At 57.5% G+C, this 27,052-nt stretch overlaps 3 protein-coding genes across 7 annotated transcripts in view; 2 read left to right on the top strand and 1 right to left on the bottom strand.

Moving 5' to 3' along the window:
* ABHD2 (abhydrolase domain containing 2, acylglycerol lipase) overlaps nucleotides 1-15,423 on the top strand; it is a 74,287-nt gene extending 58,864 nt beyond the window's left edge. Inside the window, exons 6-11 of the mRNA XM_037510002.2 lie at nucleotides 475-658; nucleotides 4,231-4,323; nucleotides 6,319-6,429; nucleotides 7,830-7,899; nucleotides 8,435-8,519; nucleotides 10,235-15,423. Of these exons, the coding sequence (XP_037365899.1) occupies nucleotides 475-658; nucleotides 4,231-4,323; nucleotides 6,319-6,429; nucleotides 7,830-7,899; nucleotides 8,435-8,519; nucleotides 10,235-10,431 (740 nt within the window). The 3' untranslated portion in view covers nucleotides 10,432-15,423. The remainder of the gene's footprint in view (nucleotides 1-474; nucleotides 659-4,230; nucleotides 4,324-6,318; nucleotides 6,430-7,829; nucleotides 7,900-8,434; nucleotides 8,520-10,234) is intronic.
* A 2,134-nt stretch (nucleotides 15,424-17,557) lies between these two features.
* Nucleotides 17,558-26,586, bottom strand: RLBP1 (retinaldehyde binding protein 1). 5 transcript variants are annotated; one of them, XM_037510001.1, is made up of 9 exons: nucleotides 26,556-26,586; nucleotides 25,323-25,388; nucleotides 22,680-22,767; nucleotides 22,310-22,438; nucleotides 21,120-21,324; nucleotides 20,092-20,270; nucleotides 18,686-18,844; nucleotides 18,269-18,379; nucleotides 17,558-18,065 (listed from the first exon to the last, which is right to left on the bottom strand). In XM_037510001.1, exons 3-9 carry the CDS (start codon nucleotides 22,689-22,691, stop codon nucleotides 17,910-17,912), a joined length of 951 nt encoding a protein of 316 aa, XP_037365898.1. In that variant the 5' UTR covers nucleotides 22,692-22,767; nucleotides 25,323-25,388; nucleotides 26,556-26,586; the 3' UTR covers nucleotides 17,558-17,909. The 5 variants fall into 5 exon arrangements, with proteins under 5 accessions (XP_037365898.1, XP_054550703.1, XP_054550702.1 ...); XM_054694728.1 differs by lacking the exon at nucleotides 26,556-26,586 and adding an exon at nucleotides 26,369-26,544; XM_054694727.1 differs by lacking the exon at nucleotides 26,556-26,586 and adding an exon at nucleotides 26,369-26,383 and having other exon boundaries at nucleotides 25,323-25,454.
* A 115-nt stretch (nucleotides 26,587-26,701) lies between these two features.
* The window catches only part of FANCI (FA complementation group I), a 52,834-nt gene continuing 52,483 nt past the window's right edge, over nucleotides 26,702-27,052 (top strand). The window contains exon 1 of the mRNA XM_037509999.2: nucleotides 26,702-26,755. The gene's annotated coding sequence lies outside the window, so the exon portion shown is untranslated. The remainder of the gene's footprint in view (nucleotides 26,756-27,052) is intronic.

Below are 27,052 nucleotides of genomic sequence, written 5' to 3'. Positions count from 1 at the left end.
TGTACACGTTGCAGCCATTATCCAGGTTGCAGCCTGAGAAGCGAACCCCAAGGGGGCACCTGCCTTGGTTCACAGCTGTGAGCACATCTGCGCTCCCACACCCCCTGAACGGCTGTTCTCATGTCCAAGAGGGTTAGGGCTGCCCACAACCACCTAAAAAGTAGGCACCTCAGGTGCTCCATCTGATACCGAGGGGCACTTCTTTCCAGGTAGCCACAGAGAAGTGTCTGTCTGTCTCACATACACCTCTCTCTCTCTCTCTCTCTCTCTCTCTCTCTCCATCCACTTAGTAACCCTCCATCTCGAATGTTCTCCAATCCTGTAGCACTAAAGATGATCAAGCATACGTCCTACCTCGAATATACGCAAACCTGTGGATTTTTTAGCGCATGCATTTTTGCTTTTAATAAATGGATTTTATGAAACATCAAAATAAAAAAATAAATGACTGAGCAACCCTGCCTCTGCCCACAGGCTGCACCTGGGAATTTGGAGCCATGGTCAACTACATCAAGAGGACGTACCCCCTGACCCAGCTCGTGGTCGTGGGCTTCAGCCTTGGGGGTAACATCGTGTGTAAATACTTGGGGGAGACTCAGGCCAACCAAGAGAAGGTCCTGTGCTGTGTCAGCGTGTGCCAGGGGTACAGCGCCCTGAGGTGAGTGACCCCGCCCCCCCTTCCTCCCCCCTACACCCTACCACCTGGTCCCCCGACTGCGCTCATGCGAGGCCCCTGCTGGTCCAGGCAGGCCAGGGCATGCAGAGGCTGGCCAAGCAGACGCTTCTCGGCCTTGGCTTCACCTGTTTGGCTTCTCAGCCTCCTCAGTCTGGGACATGCATCTGCATTTGGGGTTCAGCCCCATACCAAATAAGCCCAAAGCCCCCCGCACGAGCTGTCTCTTTGAGGTGGTCTCCCTGGAGTTTGCAGAACCTTGGGGTCCTGAAAGAGCACAGGGAGCTGCCAAACCAGGACCCGAGAACTGGGCCTGGGACCCCAGTGAGCTCCTCCCTACGGGAGGGCTGCCTCTGTGGGCCGGGAGGCCCCGTGTCCTCACCTGCCAGCGGCCATCCATGTGGGCCTCGAGGAAAGGCGGTCTCTCCTGGGTCTCCTACCTGCAGCCCCCAGCATGAGTCAGCCAGGCCAGCATGTTCGCCATGGTTAGCCGGGGCCCTCAGTGGTCTCCAGCTCTCGAGTGGCAGGACTCGGTTACAGCCCTCATCCTCACCTGGGCGTCGTCTTCTGCTCCCGTTACCTTGGTTTGCCTGGAATTATTCAACTCCCGGTTCACAGCCATCATGAAACCATACTCAGCCAGCTCCTACCCTGCCCCGTCCTAGACAGTAGGCGGGCAGGGAGGAGCCCGGCCGGGGCACCTCCTGTTCTTAGCAGCCTGTCAGCTGTCCCATGAACACTGCTCGAGTCCCTCCCTGCACCAGGCACTGTGAAATGCTGTGAGCACCCTGGAGTGGACAAGCAGCAGGTCGTGGAACAAGTTGGGGTTTTTTGCAATACCCCAAATCTTAAATGACAGCAGCTTCATTTCACTCCACTGCCATAGCACCCTCTGCTGTTGGCAAGAACTCATGATTGGCGCAGTTGGCAAACTAGGGTGTCAGAACTAAGCAAAAAGAAGATTCCAGGAGCTCGAATCTGGGAGGTGCAGTGACAGTCTGCATAGCCCCCTGGAGGCCCCAGACACCTCCCACCTCTAACGACCGTGACAACATGGGCTCACTGAGACCCTGTGGGCCCCACTCCTGGAAGGATGCAGTCAGGGAGGTTCCTTTGCACGTGGGCACAGAGCTTCCCGGGGGTCGGGACCCCTCACATTTTAACAAGACCACTCACTGGAGAGCAGTTTACTCTAAACTAGTGTCACCTTTCTCTTTCCACCAGCTTGAGGGCGATGGGTCTTTTCAGCACAGGGACACTGGCAGCCCCATCTGGAGCATGAGGGGCCTGGCTGCCCTGCAGGGCTACACAGGACCCTGCCGGTAAATCCCTCCTAGATGAGTCTAGAGACCCACCTGTCTGACCAGCCCCTCCCCCTAGACTCCCAGCCCTGGGGACTCCCCTCCAGCCAGAGCCAGCTGGCTCTGACACCGGTGGCCAGTGATGCAGGTGCCCGCTGGCCATTAGTGAAGCTAGTTGCTGCTGAACCAGCTCCCAGGTCACTGTGTGCTGAGCCGCTGCCGGGGGCTACCCTTGCCCCCAAGTGACCCCACAGCCAGCAGACCTGTTCCCTTCACATGGGCAGCTGCCCTGGCAACGTGTGTGGTCAGACCCGGCCTCCCTCCACCCCCATCCTCCAGTCACCTTGATGGAGGAGGCCCTTGAGTAGCCTTTCATGCAATGACTCATGACCAGACAGGGCGAACAAGGGAGGGGTGGGTGTGCCAGGCAATCCCCCCCAGGTTCATTCACTCGCTGGTCGTTGCTTCTGTCAGCTACACATCCTGCCAGGGATGAGGATGCTCCCGCAAGCGGGCAGACGGTCCCATGACCTCGCCCAGTCAAAAGGCAAGGGCTGCTTTGTGGGGTCAGGAAAATCGGGCCTTCGTTCCTGAGGAAACCCTAAAATGCAGGTGGCCAGGTGTGGGAGACAGGCCGTGCCCCAGGACCTCGCAGACCCCCATGGCAGCTGAGCCACTGACAGAGCAACAAACCAGCATGCCGCTCCCAGAGGACCAGCCCTCACCTGGGGGTGGGGGGTGTGCGTCGCACGCCTCAGCCTCTTGGCCCGCATTTCTCTTCTAGCATGAAAGAACCAGGTCCATGTTCCGTGCCAAGCGGTGTAGATTTCCTCTCTTTTTACTTTCAATGGGCCAACTCCGGACTCGGAAGGCATTTAAGACAAGAGAGCCTCACGGTTCCTAACTCCCTCCCATGGCGGCGCCTTCGGCAGGCTGGGCCTGCAGCTGTGTTGGGGACTGGCCGGGGACTGGCCAGTCCACCCGCGTCGGCCTCCAGCTAGGGCAAAAGGCTGCTACGTTTAGACAAAACTGTGGGCAGGATACCGGCCTTGGAAACAGCCTGGCTTTCCCACAGTGGGTTGTTGAGCTGCCCTGAGGGCTTGTCCTGGGGATCTTGTGAATTTCTTTAGTAGAGAAACGAGGGTGTCCAGCTTGCCTGTCGTCTCCCCAGTCCCACCCCCATACAAGCACCGCCTCAGGGAAAATGCTCTGGTGGGTGGAAGGGGCGGAGGTAGCCTCTCCAGCCACGGGGTGCCCCTCGCTGCCCAAGCCCAGCCAGGCAGACGTGAAGGAGGGTTGCTATATAACAGTGAGCACTTCATTTGAAAATGGTTCCGGTGGTGCATTTTATGATATGGGGGTGGTTTTTTCAACAATTTTGTTACATGATTACGATGGACAGAGTCTGCAGGGAACCCCCTGCCTCCCCAGATGAACACAGTCCTCGGGCCGGCGTGGTGGCGTTCCGGGGAAAGTGTCCTTGGAGCCTCCCAGGCCTCGTTAAGGAACCCGGCTATGTCCTAGTTCCACACCCCAGAAATTCTTCACCAGGCTGAACCTGCAGCGCCCCTGCCTCCCCTCCCTCTCTGTTTCTCTCCTTCTCTGCCCGCTCCCCACCCCCGACTCGTTCTCACCCTCCATTTTTCTCAAAGAGCGCAGAAAAGCTGCCTGGTCTCGGGGCCCCCCTGCCCTGAGCCGCAGCTTGGTTGAGCCAGGAGATTGGATCGTGTGGGTATTAGACGCTTTCTCCCCCGGCTCCTCCTCTCCCCACTCTGCTCCGTGCCCAGAGAGCCGAAGCCCCTTGGCTTTGGCGCCCATTTTGTGATGGGAAAGCTAACCCTCCCCACAAACATTCTCCGCACCGTTTCCACCTTGGACTTGGGGCTCAACCTGGCTCTGTTTTCTCGCCACGTGGTGCTTTTCCGCTTCTCCCCCTGAGAGCTGACCTTGTTCTGAGTCGCACACAGGGTCCCTTTCCCAAACTGTCCCTCTGCACAGCCGCTCCCCCTCCACCCTCATTGTCAGCTCAGAAAAGCTTGCTCTTGGGGTAGAGGCCCTGGGGCAGTGGAGGCTTTGGTACTGGGGGTTCCCATGGCTAAGGGGAGCCGCATTGCTGGAAGAGGGGGTTGAAGTGTCACCCCAAAGCTGCTGCCCTCAAGGGTTTCTCTCGCGTCTCGGGTTCCGCACGGCACCCGTGCCCGCCCCTCCCCGTGGCCGCGCTCCCGCAGGCCCCCTCACTGCCTGTGCTTCTTCCAGGGCGCAGGAGACCTTCATGCAGTGGGACCAGTGCCGGCGCTTCTACAACTTCCTCATGGCCGACAACATGAAGAAGATCATCCTGTCGCACAGGTGCGCCCCGCGTGCTGGGGACAGCTCCCGCCCGAGTGCGTGGCGTGTCCCTAAGAGCCACAGCTCCTGTCCCTCTTGGAAGGAGATAAGAAGGCAGAGGCGGTGACTGGTGGCCGACAGCCTTAAGACCTGGACAGGAGCTATCAGGCTCCCCAAGTGGCTTTCTCCTCCTAAATCCCAGTAAACCCCGAGGAGGAGCCACGTCTGCACCGTCCCTTCCCAAGGCAGGGCCGTCCCGGGGGCGGCTTGCCGTTGCTTGGGGAGCTTTCTCCTAGGAGGCTTCGTGCTTGGGCACCAAGACTCTTGCCACGCAGCCACATGAGGGAAGTCCAGCCTCTGTGCCACTGTGCATCCCCACAACTGTCCTGCCCCTCTGCTCAGAGCCCCACCTGGGTGACACTGACATATCCTTAGGGTCGCATTCACTGCTAGTGAGGCCTTCTCCCTGGTGATTACTTACAGGCTGGCGACAGCTTCATCCCGGTGGTTGTGCCCATCGGTGTGGTCTGCCCCTCCCCACACCTCCCGGCCTCTCCAGCCTCCGGCCTGTCCCACACCATATTTGCCTTTGCAAATACCATCCCAACATCTCTGCTGTCAGGTGCACCTCAGCCCTCCTCTTCCAGGCAGCCCACCCTCCACCCCAGATGGTGCTGCTGTTGCTTCTGGGTGTGAGTCCTGTGCCCTTAATGCAGCTGTAAAGCTGTGAAACGCTGAGGCATATTTTCATTCCTTGGCACATAATGGGCACCCAGAGTATAATTTGTACCCCATCCCGGGGTGGGGGGGTTTAGGGGGGAGGGCTCATGCTCCCCAGGCAGGCTGGGCACAGCTGCCCATTGGGCTCTGATGTCGGGCACCAGTTGTGGCTGGGCCCCAAGTCGGCTCAGCTGAGGTCTGGATGCAGAAGGGGTGAAGCCACGCCTTCGACACCAAGTCCTAGGCCTCTGTCTGCCTCTCTGCACCCCCGAAATGGAAAGTGACTCTCCGGGGAATGTTTGTGTCATCCCAGGGCCTGCTCTCGGCGCTGATTAATTAGTCCCAAAGGTTCACCATGAAATTCTTAATCCACTGGGACAGATCTTTGGATGTGCTCTAAGTGGGTTTAAAACAGAAAATCAAACCTTTAGAAATGTCAGGGATACTTTAAGTTGGGGGTTCAGTCCACAGGTATAGAATCTTCCCAACTATCTTTTGAAAACAATTAACGCTAGGGAAATCTGCTGTTGCTTCGGGAGAGGTTGTGTGGGGCTACGTGTCGTTTCCATGATGATACTTTCCCAGGCCTCAGGAGACACTGGGCCTCCTTTGCCGTGGGCCGGGAGCCCCAGCCAGGGCGGAGGCCGGCCTGTGTGCGCCTGACCTCCACCTCCATTGTCCACTCCCGAGAAGTAGAGACAATTACTCTTCTGAATAGACATTAGCTTCTTAGCCTACACACTGGGGAGCATAGACTTGCCCAAATGCCAGCCAGACTGCCTGTCTTCCTTGGTAGCAGTGCAACAGCTCCTCAAAGGGCCAGGTCCTGCCAACACTAGCGTAAAGACAGGGCCCCCGGCTTTAGACTGAGGTCCCCGACTGTTTGGCCGACTGCCCAGCACTCCTGCACAGCCCACCCTGCGGGGAGAGTTGGGTTACACTCTCCTGAGCTCAAACCCAACCCTTAGTTTGTCTCACTGCCCCTGAAATGAAAGTGCATCTTTCTGCCACGGTTCCCCAGTCAGCAGTGCGAGCTCACCCTCTGGAACATTCTGAAGGCTGAAGGGGCTATTTCCGACTTTCCACAGATGCTCTGCTCTCCTGGCTGCCTCTGAGCGAGGAAGCAGGCTCCACTGGGGGTGTTTATCATCTGCTTTTTGAGATTTAAAAAAAAACTTTTTTCAGCTTTACCAAGGTGTAGTTGACAAATAAAACTGGAAGATACTCCAGTGCACAGCGTGGTGCTCCGGCTCATCACCCGCTGTCTCATCTCATCTGCGTCGTGTCTCTTCCTAGGCAAGCTCTTTTTGGAGACCACGTTAAGAAGCCACAGAGCCTGGAGGACACAGACCTGAGCCGCCTCTACACAGCCACGTCCCTGATGCAGATCGACGACAACGTGATGAGGTGATGTCACGCGGCGGGTGCTGGCGGGAGGCGGGGCTGCCCCAAACTGGGGCTTCCTCAGGCCCCATTGGGGTCAGGACTGTTTTTTCCCTTTGAATATATGTCCAGGGTCTAATAATTGAAACTTTGACAGAAAAAGTCCAAATGTCTGGTGTCTCTGAGTTCTCTCCAGTCCCTGGCTCTGTGTTCCTGCCGGGCAGGGACTGGGGGGCTGGGGTGCACCCACCTGGTGGTCCCTGCCCTGCCCCGTGTACCTCAGGGCACACCATCTGCATTCACCAGGGAGTAAAAGCATAAGGAAATAGTTCTTGTGCGTGTCTGTTTCCCTGGCAACAGTAAATTAAAAACATGGGCCTCCCCGGTGGCGCAGCGGTTGAGCTCTGGGTTGCAAGGCTGCCCGCAGCCTCTACAGCTCCGGTTCAATCCCTGGCTGTTCCCCGGCCACCGGAGGAGGGTCCCACATGGCGCGCAGACCTCTCCTGCCGCCCGCTGCTCCCCTCAGCAGTGTACTTCGGTCCTTCTGCCTGCTCTGCTCCCCGCTCTGGCTCTGGTGAATTCTCTCACCCTCATGAGCTTCTGACTGTACCCAGTGCTTGTATAAATAAATAAATAAATCTTTAAAAAAAAAAAAGTAAAAACAGAGTAAGAGGATTGTGTCACCAAAAAAAGAAAAAGGCAGACCCACTTTCTTAGGGGCGTGAAGACCCTCCCCTGAATGTAATTTGCAGCCCCCACCCACTTTGCCCTTAAATCCCACCCGAGACCCCTCCAGGCACCTGAGTACAACCTGCAGGTGCCAGAGTATCCGATCAAGGATACAGCTAAGGTCAACTGATCTCTGATCTCGACATATTCTTTAAAAATCACCCCTTAAATGGTCATTTGATACTTTGAACATGGTCGAAAGCAAGCTAGTGTTCATCCAATAGGTTGTTCTGGAAAATGTCTTTGAATTTCAGTTTCTTAGAATCTATGGTGAGATCCGGTTCTGTGTCGCTTCAAAAGATGTGATGCCTGCTGGTAGTGACTGTAGACCAAGTCCTGAGTAACCGCTGCGGGCCGCCCTGACTAGGGGGTGCTTCCTGTCACAACTCTCGGTGTCATGGTGGGCGGTCCTGTCCTTGGCTCCATTTTATGTACTTGCTCAGAGAGGTTGTGCCCTCTGCCTGAGGGCACACAGCCAGGTTATGCCCTCTGCCTGAGGGCACACAGCCAATAAGTCTGAGAGCCAGGATTTGAACCCAGACACCAAACCCGGTGTTCCTAAACCCTAACTCTACTGCTGGATGTTCTACTGATCTGGCGGCCCATGGCGGGGATCTGAGCAGCAATCAAGTGAGCCCTGAACTCCTGTCCTGTCTCTGACGAGTCTCCTTCCCTCTGCCTGTTGTGTGTTGCAGGAAGTTCCACGGCTACACCTCCCTGAAGGAGTACTACGAGGAGGAGAGCTGCCTGCGGTACCTGCACAGGGTGAGTGGGGGGGCGGGCCAGGGCGGGTTGGAGTGGGCTTCCTCCTCCTCCTCCACTCCACTGGAGGCGCAGCCAGAATCTGGCTCCTGGTGCCAAACCAGACTGTCCCTCTGTGACCTTGTTCCCCCAAGGAACCCTTAAAGTGACCAGACAGCCATTCCTGCCTGAGTCTTCTTGACCCATCCCAAAATCCCCCAGCTTTCTCCTTTCCACCCTTCAGATTCTTCTGGAAGGTTCTGTTGTCTGGAGTGGCACGAGCTCCATTTATCCCCATCCACAGTGTGAATGAGGGAATGGGGACTTAACTCTTGGTAAATTCATTTTTCTGGAAGGAATGGCTAATCCAGAGCTCGTGGAAAACATTGGCATCATTGTGCCAGTGGGCACAATGCTTCATCACTGCAGGGGGTCGCTTTGCCCCCACCAGCCAGTACCGCCATCACAGAGGCACTTGTGACACGTGTGGTCGAGAATTTATCAATGTGGTCTAAGGAAGGTAGTGGATCGTTTCATTCCACTTTATTTTCTTGCGCAGATTTACGTGCCTCTCATGCTGGTGAACGCAGCTGATGACCCCTTGGTGCACGAGAGTCTTCTCACCATCCCAAAGTCTCTCTCAGGTGAGTGTCCTTCCTGCTGGCCCTGCTCAGCCTCGCCGCACACTGTCGCTGTCCCCAAGCTGGCCAGCTCCTGGGAAGGTCAGCCTGGCCGTCCCCCAGGGTAGGGGTGGCAGGACTGTCATCTCTCGCCAGCGCCAGGAGGGGCTTGGGGGAGCCCGCTGGTGTCTGCTGGCGTCTGCGTAGTTGTTGTGCGAGGTCATGATCTGTCATGCTTGAGAGTTTTACTTAAAGGGACATCTTTAGACTTAAAAAACTTACCCTGAAAGCAAAACAAGTCTGCGACCCCTGTGGCAGGCAGCCTCTCGCCTGCTTTGAGGACACGACTGACAAGATATACACGACTGACAAGCCAAGGACGGCACCCACGGGGCGTGTCTTTGCTTCCGGCTCCTCACAGTCTCCCTCTGTGCTGGGCAGAAATTAGAGAAGCTGGGGAGAGGGGCCGATGCAAACATTGAGCCCCTAAGTTATTGTGCGTGGAATCCAGGCCCAGACGCCCCACCCCTCCCTGTAAACATCCATTCACCTGCAGAAAGAGGGAGACTGGTTTTCTCCGGCCCCAAACTAGGGAGAGTTAAAGATATAGGTGGGGGGAGCTGCCCCCAGAGCCCAGGAGTGCTGCCTGGAATGCACTGCCATTGTGGGAAGGCTGTGACAGATGCTCCCGTCAGCCCCCAGACCACGGGCTGCGCAGAAGGAGCCCACACGTGCGGCTGTGGGAAAGCGACTTGTTTCCTCCTGTGCATGTGGGGCCTGGTGCACCAGTCTAAGCAACCACTTGGGGCTTTGTGAAGTGGCCACGGCAAAGAAAGCGCAAAGGGACCCCCAAGAAAAGGGCTCCGCAGAGCCAGAGGCACGAATACAGGGAAGAGCCCTAGAGGCACGGAGCCACCCCCCAGGAGCCAGGACAGTCATTCCTGGGGAAGACAGGTCTCCTCAGGTATCTGGCCTACCTGGCTGCCCCTCCTGCTGCACACACCTTCACTGATGTCCTTTCCTCCCCACCCCACCTTGGGCCTGTCTCAAACGTGGGTTCGCAGTGTCAGGCTCCAGGTCAGCCATCATCAGCGCACCGTTTCACGTGTGCCAAGAGCCCGGGCATCCTTTCACACGACTTGCAGCTTCAGGTCACGATCTAGCCTTTAACATGCCTTAGGGAAAAAGCAGGGCACCCCTGAGTCCACCTGGTCCTCCATAAAGGAGAGATTATTGCTGCGAACCTGCTCCACATCTGGCCTCCCCCAAAGCACTAGCATTGTCCAAAATGCAGACCCTCGTACCCTCGCCCGTCAAATCAGAGTCTGCATTCTAAGGCAACGTCCCAGGTGATGGGGTACACAGAGGTGGGAGCCACTTGTCTGTGCAATCAAAGCAGTTGGGGACCCCACGCCTGGGCCCCCCGTCTCATACACACTCGAAGAATTCTGCTTCAGTCGTTCTGGGTGACGCCAGGGAAGTCTTGGGGGTGGGGTCTCTAAAGACTGGGTGAGTCTCCTCTGCAGGCACATCCCAGAGATCCCAGTGTTTCTTAAGGCTGGTGCCAGGGCCAGGCCGCTGTCCTGACCTGCTAGATGGCACTGTCTCGCCTGTCCCCCACACCGTCCCTCCCACTCCAGTGGACCAGGCAGAGCAAACAGGCTGACTCACTCTCCCACCTCCACCCGACGCTGACGCTGAGCAGGGATGGGGACTCATCCGCTGCTTTGCCCCTGCAGAGAAACGGGAGAACGTCATGTTCGTGCTGCCACTGCACGGGGGCCACCTGGGCTTCTTCGAGGGCTCCGTGCTGTTCCCCGAGCCCCTGACGTGGATGGACAAGCTGGTGGTGGAGTACGCCAACGCCATTTGCCAGTGGGAGCGCAACAAGTGGCAGTGCTCCGACACCGAGCAGGTGGAGGCGGACGCGGAGTGAGGCCGGACTCTGGTGCGCCCCAGCGGCACCCCAGAACCGCTCCCCCCGGCCGTTTCAGGTCCTGTCTCCCTTAGTGACTTGGCTCGGACCTCAAACCACCGGTGGCCCCGGGACACCTGTCTCAGAATAGGCAGCCGTCCCCAGGAACTCCGGGCTATTTTTGTGCTTAGTTATTGGTTTTCTCCATTGCCTTGTTAGCCAAGGTGACAGGCCTCGGGGTCTCACCCGCCCTGTCCAGTCTCAGCGTCTGATTGCTTTTAAGCCAATCACATCTAGTTTCCCTATTAAAAATGTCTGAACAGCCGTTTTGCTCTGCCAATCAAAAGGCTTCTCCAAGACAGTGAGGATGTATGTTCCCGGTGGTGATGGTTTTGAGCCCTGACGTGGGCCCAGCCCCTGCTCACGAGGCCGCCCAGCTGGGAGCCTGAGGACCTGCGCCTCCCGCCCGAGTGTTCCACCCTCGCGAAGCTCGAAGTTTCCCCCACTTTGCCCGTGATGAGAGTTACCTGGGGCGCTAGTTAAAAATTCAGCCTCCCAGGTGTCTCCCCTTAGAGAAGCTGGCCCCGCGGTTGGGAGGGAGCCTGGGGATTTTAATTTTTGACAAGTGCCCCAGGTGATTCTCATCACAGGGCCAGTGCGGGGAAACGCCGCCCTGCGGGGCCTTCCCTCGAAGCACGGCGGCCTCCCGTGTTGAAATGCGTGGCCAGAGGTGTCTCAGCCTCCGGGAGCCACCTGAGCAGTGAGGCCACCCCAGGGTGACCACAGGGTGAGGTCTGGGAAGGGGCCTGGGTAGGGTGCAAGGAGCTGGGCTGCGTCAGACTCTGTCCCCCCCCCCACCGGCCATGTGACCCTGGAAACTTGAACTTCGTGTCTTCTCCCATAAAGGGGGGCTGCAGCAGGTCGCCAGCCGAGAGCACCACCAGTCCTGACGTTCAATGACAAACTCAGTGTCCTGAGGTTTGAGAGAACATCCCTGGGGGGCCGGGCGGGCTCTCCTGTCCACACGGAAGCCCACGCTGTCGTTTGCCTTTTTTCCTTATTTCATGGCCCCTCGTTTCATAGGAAGAAGCGTTTGTTTGTTGCTTGTTTGTCTGTTTTTCAAAGCACTCAATGGTAATTTTATTTTTTTAACCCAGGTCTCTCTAACTCTGGCTTTTGATACCAAATAATTCAAAAGTTAGAGAATGATCTTTCCAACCCCAGAAGGGGGTTATTTTGAAACCAGATTTTTTTTTTAAATAGCCTCTGTTTGTAGTCTGTCAGATAGATCTTTCCAGAGTGTGTCTTCTCCAACAAAAATGTCACTCGAGGTTTCAAGTACTCCTTCCTCCCATCCTGTGGTACTTGAGTCTCTAAACACCCTGCACTTTGAAGCATCAGCATGGTTCTCTGGAGCGAGACAGAGCTATGAGTGAAATTGCCTGAATACTTAAAAAAAAGTCCCTGCATCATCTCCTTGGCCCAGGACAGCAGTCGCAGAACTCGGGGGCCTGTGCGCATGTTTGAGGGGCGGGCAGCCACCAGGGCCTGGGTGCCGAGGGTGGACGTGGCTTGGGCCTTGGTCCAGGTGACCCCGAACTGTCTGTAGCCCCCAGATGCTGTTTTCTGACAATCCCCAGGTCATCCCCACTAGAGACATCCCAGACAGCCGTCGCCTGACGGTTGGGATTTCCGCCGTCTCAGCTTCGCGCAGCACTGCCGCAGTCCCTCGGGGTTCCCGGTGGTTCTCCCCTGCGCTTCCTGCCCCTGTTCCGGCACACATCCGGCACTTTATCATCTGCCCCCCAACCTGGAAGCTACTCCCCTCTCCCCTGTTACTTCCCCTCCACCCGGCCTTGGCCCTGATCTAGAAGATTCACAGTCAGATTTCCTGCTACTGCCTTCGCTTGGCAAGACTGTGACTTTAGGGAACTGAAGCAATAGCTTAAGGGCTGGGCCTCCATCCCCGGAGCAAGAGCCTCCTTCTCCTTTTCTTTGCCTGAGGTCACATCCCTTGACCTATTGGGACAGAGTGGGGACCAGGTACCAGCTCCACTGGGGAGGAGACAGGACCGCCAAGTTGTCAGCACACGTTGCAGGGACCCCAGAAATCCTTGGTGCTTGGGCCAGGAGGCAGTCCTGGTGGCCCCATGGGGGGCGGGGGCTGGGCCACAGCCTCTGTCACCACACACCGGGAATCGCCCCAGGCCGTGGCCCGGGTCCAGCTGAACGCTCCGAAGGGCACTTCCGCGGCTTGGCTCTCAGGACACGCACTGGAGCCCTTTGTTCCCGCCGCAGCTCTCAGGCTCGGCAGTGGCAGCGGGACTGGGTGCCTCACAAGAAACCGCTTGTTTGTCCCTGAATGGAAGCACAGAGGCTCTGAATTTGCAAACCTGCTTAAGAACCTGTGCGGCAGCTCTTTCCTTCCTCCGGTTCCCGCGGCCTTTCTGCCGCCCGCGAGCGCGCCTCTGGGAAGGTCTTGTGTGGGCGAGAACAAGGCAGGATTCTCAAAGAGCCTTTGGACCCGATGGAAGGAGAAAAGTTTTAAAAATCAGATTAAGGGTGTAAATCGCACAGCCCTCCACAACCTGTTGCAGGAATAACACCGTCCAAATCTAGGAAGGAAGCACCTGCGGCCCCCCCCACCCCTACACCCCCCCTGCCCCTCGCCCCCCACCCCGGGGGTCTGGCTGCCTCCTGGGAAGCTGATCCCCATCAAGGTCAAGTCAGGATTAGCCAACTTGGAGAGCGAGTCCTTGCTGCACTGAGGTAGGAGGGAGTACAGCTGACTTGGGAAAAGCCGCTGCTCTCCCTGCAGTCAGCCCCACTCTGCAGAGCAGAAGGGAGGAGCCTCGTGTTCTTCCAGCCTCGCCCCAGGGCACCCTGGGCCAGAGAGAGCAGGGTGCTCCCTTCTCCACCCGGGGTGCTCCCTTCTCCACCCGGGGTGTGTGCGCCCCAGAGTCCGTGAGTCCCGGTCACCTTAGGCGGCGGCCACATCTCTTAGTCCTCCTCATCTCTTTCCACATCCTCTGCCTGGGCCTCCCCTCTTGGCTTCCGCAGCCCTGGCCCGTGGAAACGGATGTGCCCAGTCGGGCTCAGACCCAGCATTGACATCCCAGGGCACCCCTTCGTTGCTTCTGGAAGCCTGGTCCCATCACAGCTGAGCTGGCTCCTCTGCCCGGCATCCCAATGAGAGCCCGCTTTGTAGCTCAGCGGCTTCCATCCCTCTCGCCAGCTCCGGCAAACACTGCGTTGTGTGCCTGTTTGTCTTTGCCAGACAGGCAGCTGGCGAGATGTGAGAGGCTTTTCTCTTCCTGGAGCTCAAGATCGTTTAACCACCACCGAGTTCAGAGAACCTGGGCCTCGGAGCTTGAGGCGGGACAGGGGAATTTGGGAAACTTTCACTGCAGCCTCCTCTCACACTGTCATCCCGAATTGTTTCCTTTGTCCAGAAAGCCTTAACTTGCCTCTAGAATATTCCCTGGTGTGACAACGGTATTGTGGCATTGGAATTTGAATGATTCTGCTGTGGGATTTTGAAGCCAAACCACAGCAAAACCAGAGGCTCTTCCAGCCCCTACGCACATTTCAAGACCTGGCCATTGAAGGAAAGCTTTTCTCCTCCCTGCCTTATCCCCGAGCAGAGCAGAGTGAAGTCCCCTCTCCTAGTCAACTAGGATTGCTTTTGCTAAACTGTATCTGAAACTGACGGGAGGGTGCCTGGCCCCTGCTGGCAGTGAGACCTGGAATCCCACCCAACCCAAGAGCCGCTTCTGGCTGCCGGGCCAGCTGCTGTCCCTGCTTCGGACGCTGCCGCAGCTTTTAGAAGCAGCTGCTGAGAGACCTCTGGCCAGTAGGCTGGCCACTCTCAGACCCCCGGCCAGTAGGCAGCTGACCCCTTTGGAGGAGTCACCCCCTCCCTGTTTTCTGGACTGTTTTTCCTAGCATGTACCTGGTTCAAGCTTTCACGTTCCGCTAATGAGTAAGCTGACGTTAATGTCTAACCGGTGGATTAAGACTTTTAACAGGACTCCTGTCAATCAGTAGTGAACTCGATCCCCTGCCTCTGCCCGCTTCTGGTTCCCACTAGCCAAGAAATCTACTATTGCCATAAGTGGGGGACAGTCCCCTGATAGCACCTACAGAAATACCTTTCACTCGATGGGCATTCTCCTTCCAGACACCCACACGGAGCAGCCAGCAGTCGCCCGGAGTGGCTGCTGACCCCCTGGTGCCAGTGCTGCCAGCCGCGCCCCTCCCTGGCTGTTCCCGTGGGCGGACCAAACCCTTGGGTGGAGGAGTGGGTTTTTCTTGGGGGCTTTAGGTCAGTTACCTAAAGCACAAGCCCACGTGGCCTCCGGGCACCTCCGCACCAGGTCTGGATGATCCGGCCCCTCCCACTGCCTCAGGAAGACCTTCACTGTACCTGAGCTCTGACTTCCGCCGCTGCGGCTGCCTTAGCACACCCAGGGGCGGGCGGGCGGGGGCCAGCGGGCCCCCCTTTTCTTGGCTATCCTCCAGTCAACCACATTCTTCTGTTGGCAGATCTGCTTCCAGATTGATTTTTGAGAACCATCACTTTCACATTCCTAATTTTCGTTTGTTTTGTTTGATTTTCTGTGTTTTATTTAGATTTTCTGAAACTTAAAATGCTGCCCTGAAAATAATGTATTTTTGAGTTTGTGTCCTGAAAACCTCTGTGCTGCCGGGTTTGGGGGAAATACAGGACCCTCCAGCACCGAGGTGTTTAAGATTTGCAACTAGCAATGCAATTTTTTCTAAATATGAGGATATTTACCTTTATTAAGAAATTACACTAAACAACTGTGTCCTTGACCATTTTATGTTCTCATTTTACTTTTGGTTCTATTTTGATTCTGAGTGGTGGTAAGCAAAGATCATTTCAACAAAAACTGTAATTTTGTTATCTTTGATTCAATGGAATTTCTTTACTTAAAAAAATAAAGATTTTAAAATGTGGCATGGCTGTGTGTCCTTGGGTGAGGGGGTTTTCTCGGGAGGAGTCGCTCTGCCTTCCCCAGAGCGTGAGCTTGAAGGTAAAGGGCTCAGCACCAAGTTCTCATCACAACTGATCTCCACCCAAACTTGCCACCACCACCAAAGAACGACCAGCCCACCAGGGAGCTGACCAGCCCGTAGTCTCCAGGCCAGAGAGCCGAGGCCTGGGCTAAGCAAGACGCCGGCATTTAGCCCCTTTGCTCTGTGAGCGAAGCTCGTGGACACGGGCCGGTGGGATGCAGCTGCGTGGCCACCGTGATCTAGATGCTTCTCTGACAACGCTGGCTTCCCTGAGTCAAGGTCACCTGAACTAGCTGAGCGGCGGTGGTGTTTGCTTCTACTTTGGACCTGCCTGAATCCAAGCAGAGGGTCCCTGGGGGTCAGGGTTGGGTCCAGCCAGGAGAGGGCCACGGGGCAGCTTTGCACTCAGAGCTGCCTCCCCCGACTGGGCAACAGCAGGGGATGGGGTGGGAGGGTCTGAAGGACGGACCATCACAGGACCGATATCAGATGTCGGAGTGCAGGTGCGCCTCGCAGGTGAGCCAGCCTCCTCCCACAGGCCCGGCCCCACGCCCAAAGTGGCCAGACCAGCAGTGTGACTCTGCAGCCACTGTGACTATGCAGCCGCCTCTCTTTTTTCCCCTTCTCCTTTTCCTAGTAATCTGTCCTTTTGAAAAGTAAAAAATCATAATAGTCTTTGCTGATCCACGAAAACCAACTCACAAAGAAGAGCTTTCAGACCCGGGAGTCAAGCAGCCTGCCACGCGGTCACCTGGCACCAGCCAGTGCACAATTCAGCTTCCCTGAGGCGATGCTGTGGCCCCCAATCCCTCACTGTCCCAGGAGGGCCCCCGTATTTGTCATTTTATCTTTCATCAGCAGGCCCCTTCCTGCTAGTCCTGCTAGTAGGAACGTGTCCCCCGCAGGCTGGTGGCCCTTTCCCTGCTGAGAGCCCGGCCTTTGCCTGCGCCTCGGCCAACTGACTGCATCTGCTAAGGGGCCAAGCTCCCCTGGGGCAAGTGAGCCCAACATTCCCGTTCAAATCACTGGTATGAGGCGGAATCCCTGCCTGGCCCCAGACACCCCCAGAAAGGAAGTGTCCGCATTTGGTGGCTTCGATGTTTTGTCGTCCCCCTTCCTCTCATTAATGTGGGGTAGTGGCACTGCAGGATCAGAGCGCATAGGCTGCTGGGACTTTGTGAGGTCTTCCCAAGGGTGGCACCTTGGGGGCCATCTGGCGAGCTGGTCCCTGTGCTGGCAGGCAGTGCCGCGGTGAGACCAGCAGGGGGCGCTGTCAGCCCGCCGTCAGCACCCACTTGCTGGGTCCACACCCTGGGCCTTGGTCCTCACCAAGACCATGGGCTTCCTGGCAGACCCCCTGCCTAAGTGAGGCCTTGCACTGCTGGCTTTAAGGGGGACCCCAGCACCCCATTTGGGCTTGAAAGAAAACAAAAGCTGCCCCGGGGACCTCCTGGAGGGCATTTGCCTGCTGCTTTCCTCGTCCCCTGATCTCATGCTTAAATTAGAGACCCCACAAATCAGACCCCAGCCCACAAGGCGGGCCAGGGAAGGAGGCAGCCATCCAGGAGGGAGCCACCACTGCCTGCCTCGGATTGGGGGCACAGCTGTGTTGACAACTTGAGGTGATTACACCCTTAGCGGCTGATGTTCTTGGAGGTCCCTCCTGCTCATGCTGGTGAGACCCCTTTTTTAAAGGCTGGAATTCCATCTAAGATTTGATTTGGATACATGGTGCCTCAGTTTTTACAAGGGTCTGAAGGGTTTAGGGGAAATCCTCCCAGCCAGCGTCCCCCGCCCCCACCCTTCCACCCACCATAAATTGCTGTGATTCTCCTTCCGGCTCGCTAGTCCAAGGTAAACACTGATCACGAGCCTGGACTGTCGACTGAACATTATAAAGAAGGAAATGTCTTGGGTGATGAGCTGGCAAGTCCCAGAAATGCAAGAACAGATGTAAGAAATCTATACACATATATGGGTGCTTGTGTCTGCGAGGGGACCAGGCCACCCCAAAGTGGGTGCTTCCCCCGAGTTGAGTGGAAAATCCCCTCTTGCCGGCAGCTGTTGAACGGCTCCAGGGGCAGGATGATTAGTGCGCAGTCCTCGCTCATAATCTTTTTATTGGTTGTTGGGGAGGGGAGGGGGGTTAAACCAGCTCTCCTGCCCGTGTCCACAGACCCTGAGAGCAAAACTCCGCTACAAAGGAACCACCAGAGATGCCGCCAGACTCTTCGAAATTCAGCCCACACAAGGCACTGCCCTCAAGCTGCAGAGGTGATAGGATGTTGCTGCTCCCAGCTCCGCTGGTTCCGGGGAACTCCCGCTATTGTAACGTCCCCTAACTTGGCTTCTAGTTCGCCCCGGCTTCCTGGGACCCAAGCCCTCCAGGGAGCACTTTCCCCAGCCCTGGGGTCAGGACGGCCGGCGCTGACTGCTGCAGAGGCTGCCAGCGGCCGCGCTCAGAAGGCTGTGTCCTCCTGGGCCCGAGGGCCGAAGAGCCGCTCGGCGACAAGCTTGCCGTCGTACTTGGGCAGTGTGCCCCCGAAGTCGGCGGGCAGGATGTCCTTGTCAATATCCTGGAAGAAGCCGGAGAGGTCGTCGCCGTGGACGAAGACCTGCAGGGAGCAGAGGACATGCAGCTGAGGGCGGTGTCGGGGCTGGGGGCGAAGCATGGAGGGTCGGCGGGACAGGGGCACAGGGTGCCACGTCTGCCCGGGCTGTGGGACAGCATCTCGGGGGGCCCCCACCCCTCTTGTGCTGTGGCCTGCGCCCTGCCCCCCAGCAGACCTCCACCCCCTGCCCCCACGGGCTGGCGCACCCGCTGGAGCAGCTTGCCCTTGAGGAAGGGCCTGACCACGCTGAAGGTGGTGGTGAAGTACCACGGCTGGTGGATGAAGTGGACGGCTTTGAACCGGGCTGGGAAGGAGTCCTGCGGGAGAGAGAGCACCCCAAAGACCTCATAGACCTAGGGCCCACTCACCCGCCCACCGCCTTGACCCCCGGCACCAGCACACACTCCTCTCATCACAGGTTGCCCTGAGGACAGCCCCCCTAGTGACTGGGGAGCCTTGGCTCCACCCGGGATCGGAACTGCAGACAGTTGGGGTGAGGGTTGCGCCAGTCAGGGCTATTCATGGTGCGTGCGGTTGACCTCTAAAGCCCTGCTGGCACCGCCACACGGGCCACAGACCCCCTCCAGCCTGCAAAAGGCCCTGCGGGACAGGCCCGGGCACACCTGGAGCATGTTCACCATCTTCCTGAGGTCGGAAGGCCGCAACCCAGCAGCCTGCTGCACAGTGAAGCCCTTGAAGTTCTCAACGATGCAGAAGCCGTTGATCTGCGTCTCCTCGTTCTCCAGTAGCTTCTCCAGGATAAAGCAATAGGCCTGCAGGATCTGGGGTGCAGAATGGACAGGCTCTAAAAGCCCAGCCTGCCGGGGAGCAAAAACTGGGCTATCCTTTCTGAAGGAGATCTGTCCCAGGCTCGAGCTGGGACGGTCCACCTCTGTGAGTGTGTGAACCCCAGAAAATAACCTGGAGCCCCATGTCCATGGCTGGATGCCCAAGTGTTTGTCCATATGCCCCTGTAACAGCAGAAATGTGATGTTTCTCCTGGAGCTCATTAACTTAAAGTTCATAGGGGAAATACGCAAGAAAAACCAGAAAGACCCTGAGAAAAGCTATCCCCAACAGATGTTAAGTGAGCTATACAAGTTATGATGAAAACAGTGATACTGGGGCCCAAACAGACAGAAACTGATAGAAAAGAATAGAAAGTTCAGAAGTAGACCCGAGTGCATATGAAAATAGAGGCTATGATCACGGGGGCATCTCAAGTTATTGTTGGAAAATATGGACTTCAAAATACATGGTGTCAGGATCTGTTTAAGATGAATGTGTCCCTTTTTTCTTTAAAGATTTATTTATACAAGAACCAGGGTACAGGCCAGATGCGCGGGAGGGTGAGAGGATACACCAGAGACCGAGCAGGGAGCAGAACAGGCAGACTGATGAAATACACTGCTGAGGGGAGAAGCAGGGAGACAGGAGAGGTCTGCCACGCCATGTGGGTAGCTCCCTGGCCGGCTGGGATCGAACCCACGCTGCAGAGGCTGCGGACAGCTTCACAGTGTGATGCTCAACTGCCTGCACCACCAGAGAGGCCCCCTTTTTTCTTTTTAAGGCCCAGTGACATGCTCCCAAGACAAACCCTAACTCCCCACCCAGGGCAGCTCTCTCAAGGGCCTAACAAGAGAAATCGCATGGCTATAAATGCAGAGATCTCAGGCTGCCAAATGCTCAGAAACCGTGCTTTCTGGACTCTCCCCCAGCCCATGGTCCAGGAGCCCCTATCCTCTGTGTGGCTGCCAGCTATCGGCGTTTGGCAGGGCCGACCCAGCTGCTGGCCCACAGCGGTCATCTCACTGGGCGGGGTATGGTGTGGGGGGGCTGGAGGGGGCAGTAGCCCCGCTCGCAGGCTGCTGGATTTTGAAGTTGGCACATCCGAGCCATTCTCCTCCTGCCTGGTGGCCACTGGCCACACCACACCTCCCAGGGAGCCAGGAGTCGGCCCCAGAGAGGGCAAGGTCAGGGAGGGGACACAGCCCAGGAGCTGGGAGGGAGCCTGGGAGTCCCCGCTGACCTCGTCGAAGGTGACCTCCTCGCAGTCCCAGTCCTCGATGTTGAAGAGCAAGACCACCCGGCCGTACCTGTCCCGGCTGGAGAGGACCCCGGGGAAGCCGGCCTCCACAGTGCGGCGGACGGCCTCCAGGGACAGGCTGTCAAAGAGCTCGGGGTACTGCAGCCGGAAGCTCACATAGCCTGGTGGAGGGGGGCAGAGAACCCCCTTAGGGAGGCATCCCGTCCTGGGGGGGTGCCCAGAGACCTGGCCCCTGCCTGGCTCCTCCGACATCCTGTGTGTCGGGGGAGGCGGGGGGTGGAGGGTGGAGGGTGTGTTCAACCTTTCTGAGCCTCATTTTTCTTCTCCAAAAAATAGGCTGAAGGGCGCTATCGGCCTGGGCCCGACCGTTGGTGATAAGGCAGATTCTGGGCCTGACCAGCTTGTAAACTATACAAACGTGAGGTGTGATCTGATATCTGAGGCCAGACGTGACTTGTATTTCTCTCTCCCACGGGCAGAGCCACAGGTGGGCACAGCGTGGGGTGGAGGGAGACCCGCAGACAAAATTCAAGCCCCAAGTAGGGTGCAGAGGCGCTTTATGATCCCAGCGGAGCTGTGCCACCCACAAGCCCATCCTGACCTGTCCTGAACAGGTGCCCAGCCCTGCAGCTGCCAGGCCCAGAGGGGGATGGGGAGCATGAGCCAAGGGGGTCCCGCTGAGCTGGGGGAGGGGGACTCCTCCCTCCTTGGGCACCCAATTTGGGTGACGCCATCCTACCCAGAGAGTTCCAAGGCCTGGAAGAGGGAGAGAGGAGCCAGACCTCGAGGCCTCTGCCGCTCACTCACGCTTGCATTTCCAGTGCTGGCCAGGATCCTGGGGGGATCACTTCACACTCACCCCCGTTTACAGGTAGGATAAGGAGGCTCAGAGGGCTTGGCTGGCCAGGGAGGGAACGGCTGCCAAGTGGAGGGGCAGGTCTCCTCTGGGGAAGGACCACCCCAGCTTAGGGCCACCCCTCCCGGTTGCCACCCCGGCCCCACCGTCTCACCCTGCAGCAAGTCGTAGGCGCGCCCCACGTGGAACTTGCGCGCACGGATGAAGCGCAGAAAGAAGGCGCTGTCCCATCCCTGCGCCCTCTCGGCCACCGCCAGGGCCAGCGCCTGCCCTGAGGCCGCCTGCTCCCGCACCAGCTCCCGCAGCTCTCGCACAGCCTCCTCCCGGCTCTCCTCCCGTTCATTCAGCTCGTCCTTGGCCTGGAGCAAAGCGCAAAAGGAGCCCACAGGAGTCTCCCCCCGGGCTGGACACACGGCCTTCGGCAGCACCTGCCCCCGCCCTCGGCTACCAGTTCCGTTTGGAGAAAATGAGGCCAAGCTGTTCCTCCTGGGCTCGTTCGCTGGAGAAACCCCCAGATTAAACGTTTCCAGCAGTCCCAGCCTGCACTTACTGGCGCCCTTCACGCCAAGCTTCCAATGCACTATATGTTTAAATCCTTGCACAACCTCCCACAGTAGGGAGAGCAAGCTTATCCCCGTCTCTCAAAGGCGCGCCCTGGGGTTCACGGAGGCAAGCTAGCCTTGCCTGAGGCCACCTGAGCAGAGGATTGGAACTGGACTCAGCCTGGACTTCTCATAGCCCAGCTCTGCCCCTCGGGCTTCATTCCCATCTTTGCAAAGCCAAAGATGGCCGGCAGGGGGCAGCCTGCCTCCCCCGCCCTCCCCGCAGCGCTGGCCCTAGAGGACCGCAGCACTTGCCAGCCAACTCTCCTCCACACAAGAGGGGGAGTCGGCCCTTGGGGGGGGTGGGCGGCTATCGGCACCATTCCCTGGAGGTGCTCAGGGAAGCAGAGAGGAAGCAGAGCAGCCCGGTCTCCCCCTAACCCCCCAGGGCAGTCTGGTCCTGTCTGGGCAGCTCCAGCAGCGTCCTCCACAGGCACAGAAGGCCAGGCCCAGGAGGGAAAGCCAGTCCCGCTGGAGGTAGATGTGATCCCAGGACTCAGGCCTCTTGCCTGTCCAGAGGGCAGCAGCTGGGCAAATTGGTGCCTCGAACCTACAAATCCAGGATGAGCCTGGTCCAGGGGCCCTAGGCTCGGGCACTGCTGCCAGGGCTCACTGTGGGTGCTGTGGTTCGGATCAGGCTGACCTGTTGCTGCCAGGGCCCTGACTTCTACGGTAGCACCGGTCACATTCCAAACTTGTTGCCTCCCCAGAGTGCCCCTCCCAGCACCCAGGGCCACCTCACCTTCTGCAAGGTGTGGGGGGGCAGCTGGCTGCATGGGCCAAAGACAGGCCCGTGGTCCTTGGTGGTAAGCCGGTCCAGCTGGGTTCGGAGCGCCTGTTCCTCTTCAGAGACCATGTGGAACGTGCCCGCCTAGGGAGTTAGGACAAAGCAGGAGCAGGCCCCATTAGTGGGGGGCTGCCAGCTGCAAGGGCCTGCTCACACCCTAGGTCAGTGCCTTTGCCCCTCCCTTTGGATGGGGACTGCAGGGAGGTTGTGGGGTGAGTGCCCGTATGCCTGGTACCCCTGAGCAGACCAGATGTAGGGGAAGCAGGGAGGGATTGAGGGAAGGAGGGGAGGGCAAAGAGGAGCCCCAAGGTGTAGGGGTACCCACCTCCTCTGACATGCTGCTCTGGATGACCTGGAGTCCCTGGCAGAGGAAGGGCCTGTGTCCTCCACCCCAGTCTCTGCAGGCGGGTTCCCTGGGAGAGGAGGTTGGCTGTGCTGAGGTCACAGGCACGGTTCTGTGATGGTCTCAGAACCAGGGCCTCAGTCACACTTGGTAGAAATGCAGGTGCCTGGGCCCCAGCACCTGTGATTCTTACCCAGGAAGTCTGGGCTGGCGTCCAGAAAACCACACTTTGAAGTAGCCCCCCAGATGACCAGAGATGCTCCCCCTTGTGAAACTCCTTTGAGGGCAAACACAAACACAAATACAGTTGACCCTTGAACAACAGATTTGAACTGCGGACTTTTTTCCATAAATATGTAAATGTCTTGTTCCTCCTTAGGATTTTTTTTAAAGATTTATTTATTTTTGCATGCAAGACCTGGGGTGTAGGCCAGAGGTGCAAGGGCGAGAGGATCCACCAGAGACAGAGCGGGGAGCAGAATAGGCAGATCTTCTGAAATACACTGCTGAGGGGAGCAGCAGGGAGTCAGGAGAGGTCTGCTGTGCCATGTAAGTCACCTCCCTGGCCAGGGATCGAACTCATGCTGCAGTTGCTGTGGACAGCTTCACAGTGCTGAGACTTAACCCCTGTGCCACCAGGGAGGCCCTCCTTAGAATTTTCTAATTAACACTTTTCCTCTACTTAGTGTAAGAATATAGCATATAGTACATAAAGCAGAAAAAATGTGTGTTCACCGACCGCTTTCATTTTCAGTAAGGCTTGGGTCAACAGCAGCTTCTTCGTTTGGGGGAAGTCAAATGTTATACTCAAATTTTCCATCGTGTGGGGATCACAGCCCTAATCCCAGTGTTGTCAAGGGTCAGCTGTACCTCTAACCTCAGTTCTTCCAGATGAGTCGACCCAGCCAGGAAAACCCTCGAGTTGGCCTTCTTTCTCAGCCACAGGATCTTTGGGTCCCTCCTCTGGTCCGGACCCTCCTCCACCCAAAGAGGGACCTCAGAAACCTCCCACCCCAGAGGGTGACCCTGACCTCAGGAGGCATGGCGACCTCTCATCATGCTGGGTGCATGCACTGTGCTTTGGGGTGCACTTAGCATATTCAAATCCATTCTCTCAAGCTGGGACTGGCATGATTATTACCATTTAACTGAGCAAGAAACAGACCCTGGAGAATAAGTGACTTGTCCAAGGTCACACGGTCAGAAACTAGTCAGGGATTAGGATTCATGCCCAAGTTCTGACTTCACCTCTCCTCAGCGGGAGGAAGTCCTGGGTGGCAGAAATTGGACCTGGATTGCAATCAGCCTCTTTCCAGCTGCAAGTTTTGTGTTTTAACCTGAGTCCTGCCTGCTGTAATTATGACGATTTCATTCAGTAACCTAAACATAAGCAGGACTTGGCCACCCAAACAAATCCCAGCCATCACCCATGGACTTCACCTGCTCGCCCACTGAGGATTTTGGGAGGTAACGCTCCTGTTTCCAGATTTTTTGTTTTCTCCCTCAAAGCATCCCCAAGTGCCTTCAAGGTGCCTCTGACCAGGTTCCTATTGGTCGATTCTGTCACCTGTTGGCACAGGTGGAACTTGAGACCATCTACCTTTGATACTTGGAGCCAAGACATCTCCAGGCAAACTCACTGGGATGGTGGGTGAAGGGTGAAAACCCCTTAGGGTCAGAGAGACTGGGTTTGAATCTGGCTTTGTCATTTACTGCTCTGTGACCGTCAGCAAGTTAATGGGCCTTTCTGAGCCTGTTTCCTCATCTGCAACTTGGGGGTAATAATGACACCGCCCAGAGTTGTAATGAAGACCAGACACTAGGTGTTGCTCTAAGGCAGTTATCTCCCCTTTCACAGCATCATTCTGACCATCACCCCAACTTGCACTGGGACACTTGGAGGATCTGAAGGCTTCCCATGTCCGCCTCTCTCATGCCACAACTCCAGAGGCAGGGAAGTCCTGGGAGCTGTACTGCCCCAGCAGGAACCCACGCAAGCCCTCTCTCTGGAGGAGAACTTCCAAATACGTGGGCAGAGGACAAGCAGTCTGAAGTCTGTGCTCTCACTTCAGATTTTGCTGCAACAGGAATGGAACCACCTCAGGAGCTCAGCCAGGAGACCAGGCAGACACCCCAGCCAGTTACGCAAGCCATCAAGATAAGATCTTCCATCTCAGAAATAGGCAGAGTCAGTGCAGTAACACTTTTCTAAATATAGCCAAGCTAATTATGGGCTATAATATAGCTGACTTACGAAGTATACACAAGGAAAACATACCCACCTCCTTCCACGTGAAGGCTGTTCCCTGCCTCCTAAGGTTCAGATAAAATACCAAATACTCATTTATAGGTGAGTGTCAGATCACCAGAAAATCTCTTTGATGTGTAAGTATGTCCCCTTCAATATTTGGGGTATATTTATACTTGCTGTTCACCTGAAAATCACACTGACCTGGGCATCTTGTTTTCATCTGCTAAACCCACCACCAGGTTGGTCCCCCTCACCCTGGAGTGTGGCCTGTTGGTTTCTGTTTTAGGGGCAGTCTGGGTTGTGGTCTCCCCACCCCGGACTCCTCACCCCAGTCCTGGACTTCCTGGTCAGGCTGAGCCCTGATACTGACTTACCCCCAGGTCAGCAGCTCCTCCTTGGGGCCACCTGGTGCCCGAGTCCTGAGGACCCAGATGTTGCCTCTGTTGGGGGGCGTGTCAGTCAGCAGGTCTGGATTACCATGTCACAAGGAACTGCTCACCATTCCCCTGTTAAGTCAGGCTCACAGGGAGGCCCAGGTTGGGGCAGGCAAGCACGGGGGAGAGGGACTCAGCAGGGCCTGACTGGGCCGCCTCAAAGCCCTCCTTTGTGTGGGGCTGCTGCTGTCTCAAGGTCCTGCTCAGCCATGTGGAAGCAAGAGGGGGGGCCTCTGGGACCCTTTCCCTCTGCTGCCTGCTCTCCACCTCCCCACAGGGTCTGACAAAGCCCCCCAGGGTGGGACATGCAAGATCCAGAGGGAGAGTTTGTTTCATTTTTAATTATCTATGTTTCTTTTTTCTTTTCTCATCAAGTTTTTGCTGATTTGCCCTTCGTTTGGGAGGCAGTACAGTCCTGGGACTTCAGCTTCCTCTCCCTCCCCCTAAGCTGTGCCAGCTAACTGGAGGGAACCCAGGCCTGTCACCCACTGAGGGATACCAGTGGAGATGGGAGCTGATTAAGGTGGAGCTGGGCAGGGTAAACCCGCCGCCTTCCAGCCAGAAAGGCCAGCGACAGGAGCAGCTTGGGGAACCCCAGCTCCTCGCCTACCCACCCCAGAATCGGGTCCCTGTTAAGTGGGGATGTGGTGGTGCTCAGCTCCGGGCTTGGTGCTGTGAAGTGGCCTGCAAGTGCCCCACAGTCGTGAAGGCAAATGCTCAGTCAGTGTTGACTGATGTTGTTCTGATGCGATGCTGGCGGTTCATGAGCAGGGTGCTTGGGTTCCCTGAGTAAAGTGTGTCCCCCACCAAGTTCCTGTGTGGCGGGTGTGGGGTGTGGGGGTGCTTAGGGGACCTGGAAGTCGTCTGCCGGAAATAGAGGGGGTGATGGACACGTCTGAAATAGTCCCACGAAGAAAGGAAGGAAACATATGAGGGAAGGGTGAGAGGATTCACCAGAGAGTGGGGAGCAGAACAGGCGGACGTACTGAAATAGACTGTTGAGGGGGCAGCGGGGAGAGAGGAGAGGTCTGCTGCGCCGTGTGGGTAGCTCCCTGGCGGGGCTAGAACTCAGGCCGCAGTGGCTGGTGAGAGCTTCATGGCTCTGAGACTCAACCTCTTGCTCCACCAAGGAGGCCCAGACACTGCATTTGTAAGAGACACACACACACACACCCCCACCGCTGCACAGCCTGCGCATGCTCAATGGGGCTCGCGGCCCGCCCGAGGCGCCGCCGGCGGAAGTGGGCGGCGGGGGCGTGGCCGGCGGCGGGAGGGGCGCCGGAAGTGCGGGGGCGGGACGTGCGGCGTGAGCGCCGGAAGTGCGCTGGCGTTCGGCTGCGCGGGAGTTTTGGAAGTCGGCGGCGGCGGCTGTGGTGAGTCCGAGGGGACGGCGCCGCGGGACCTGCCCCGGGGCGGGCGTGAGAGGACCGGGGCTCCCGGCCGCAGGGGCGCTCTGGTGTCTCCCGGGGCAGGCGCTCCCCCGCGCGCCCCGGCTGCGCGCCGCCCTCCTCTCGGGGGGCTGCCCGGGCCGCCCCTCCGGCCGGCCAGCGCCTCCCGTCCAGGGGCCCCCCGAGCCCCGCTCCCCGCGCCACCTGCTTGTCTCGCCCGGCTGGTGCCTCCTTGAGCGCAGGGGAGCTGCCGCGCGCCCGCCTCCGAGCGCCTGTACCCGC

The sequence above is a fragment of the Talpa occidentalis genome, unplaced genomic scaffold, assembly GCF_014898055.3.
Source record: "Talpa occidentalis isolate TD23 unplaced genomic scaffold, MPIMG_talOcc4v2.1 talOcc4.14, whole genome shotgun sequence".
In the NCBI taxonomy this organism is placed as follows: Eukaryota; Metazoa; Chordata; class Mammalia; order Eulipotyphla; family Talpidae; genus Talpa; species Talpa occidentalis.
The sequence above is the reverse complement of the archived record's forward strand: the minus strand, read 5'-3'. Positions and strand labels throughout refer to the sequence as shown.

Excerpts from the sequence above, each read along its gene's own strand:
- RLBP1 (XM_037510001.1), bottom strand. Across the intron at positions 18,845-20,091 it reads AGGAGGTCACCTTCGACGAG|ATCCTGCAGGCCTATTGCTT; the intron begins GTCAGCGGGGAC and ends TCTGCACCCCAG. Across the intron at positions 18,066-18,268 it reads AGGGCAAGCTGCTCCAGCGG|GTCTTCGTCCACGGCGACGA; the intron begins GTGCGCCAGCCC and ends TGCTCCCTGCAG.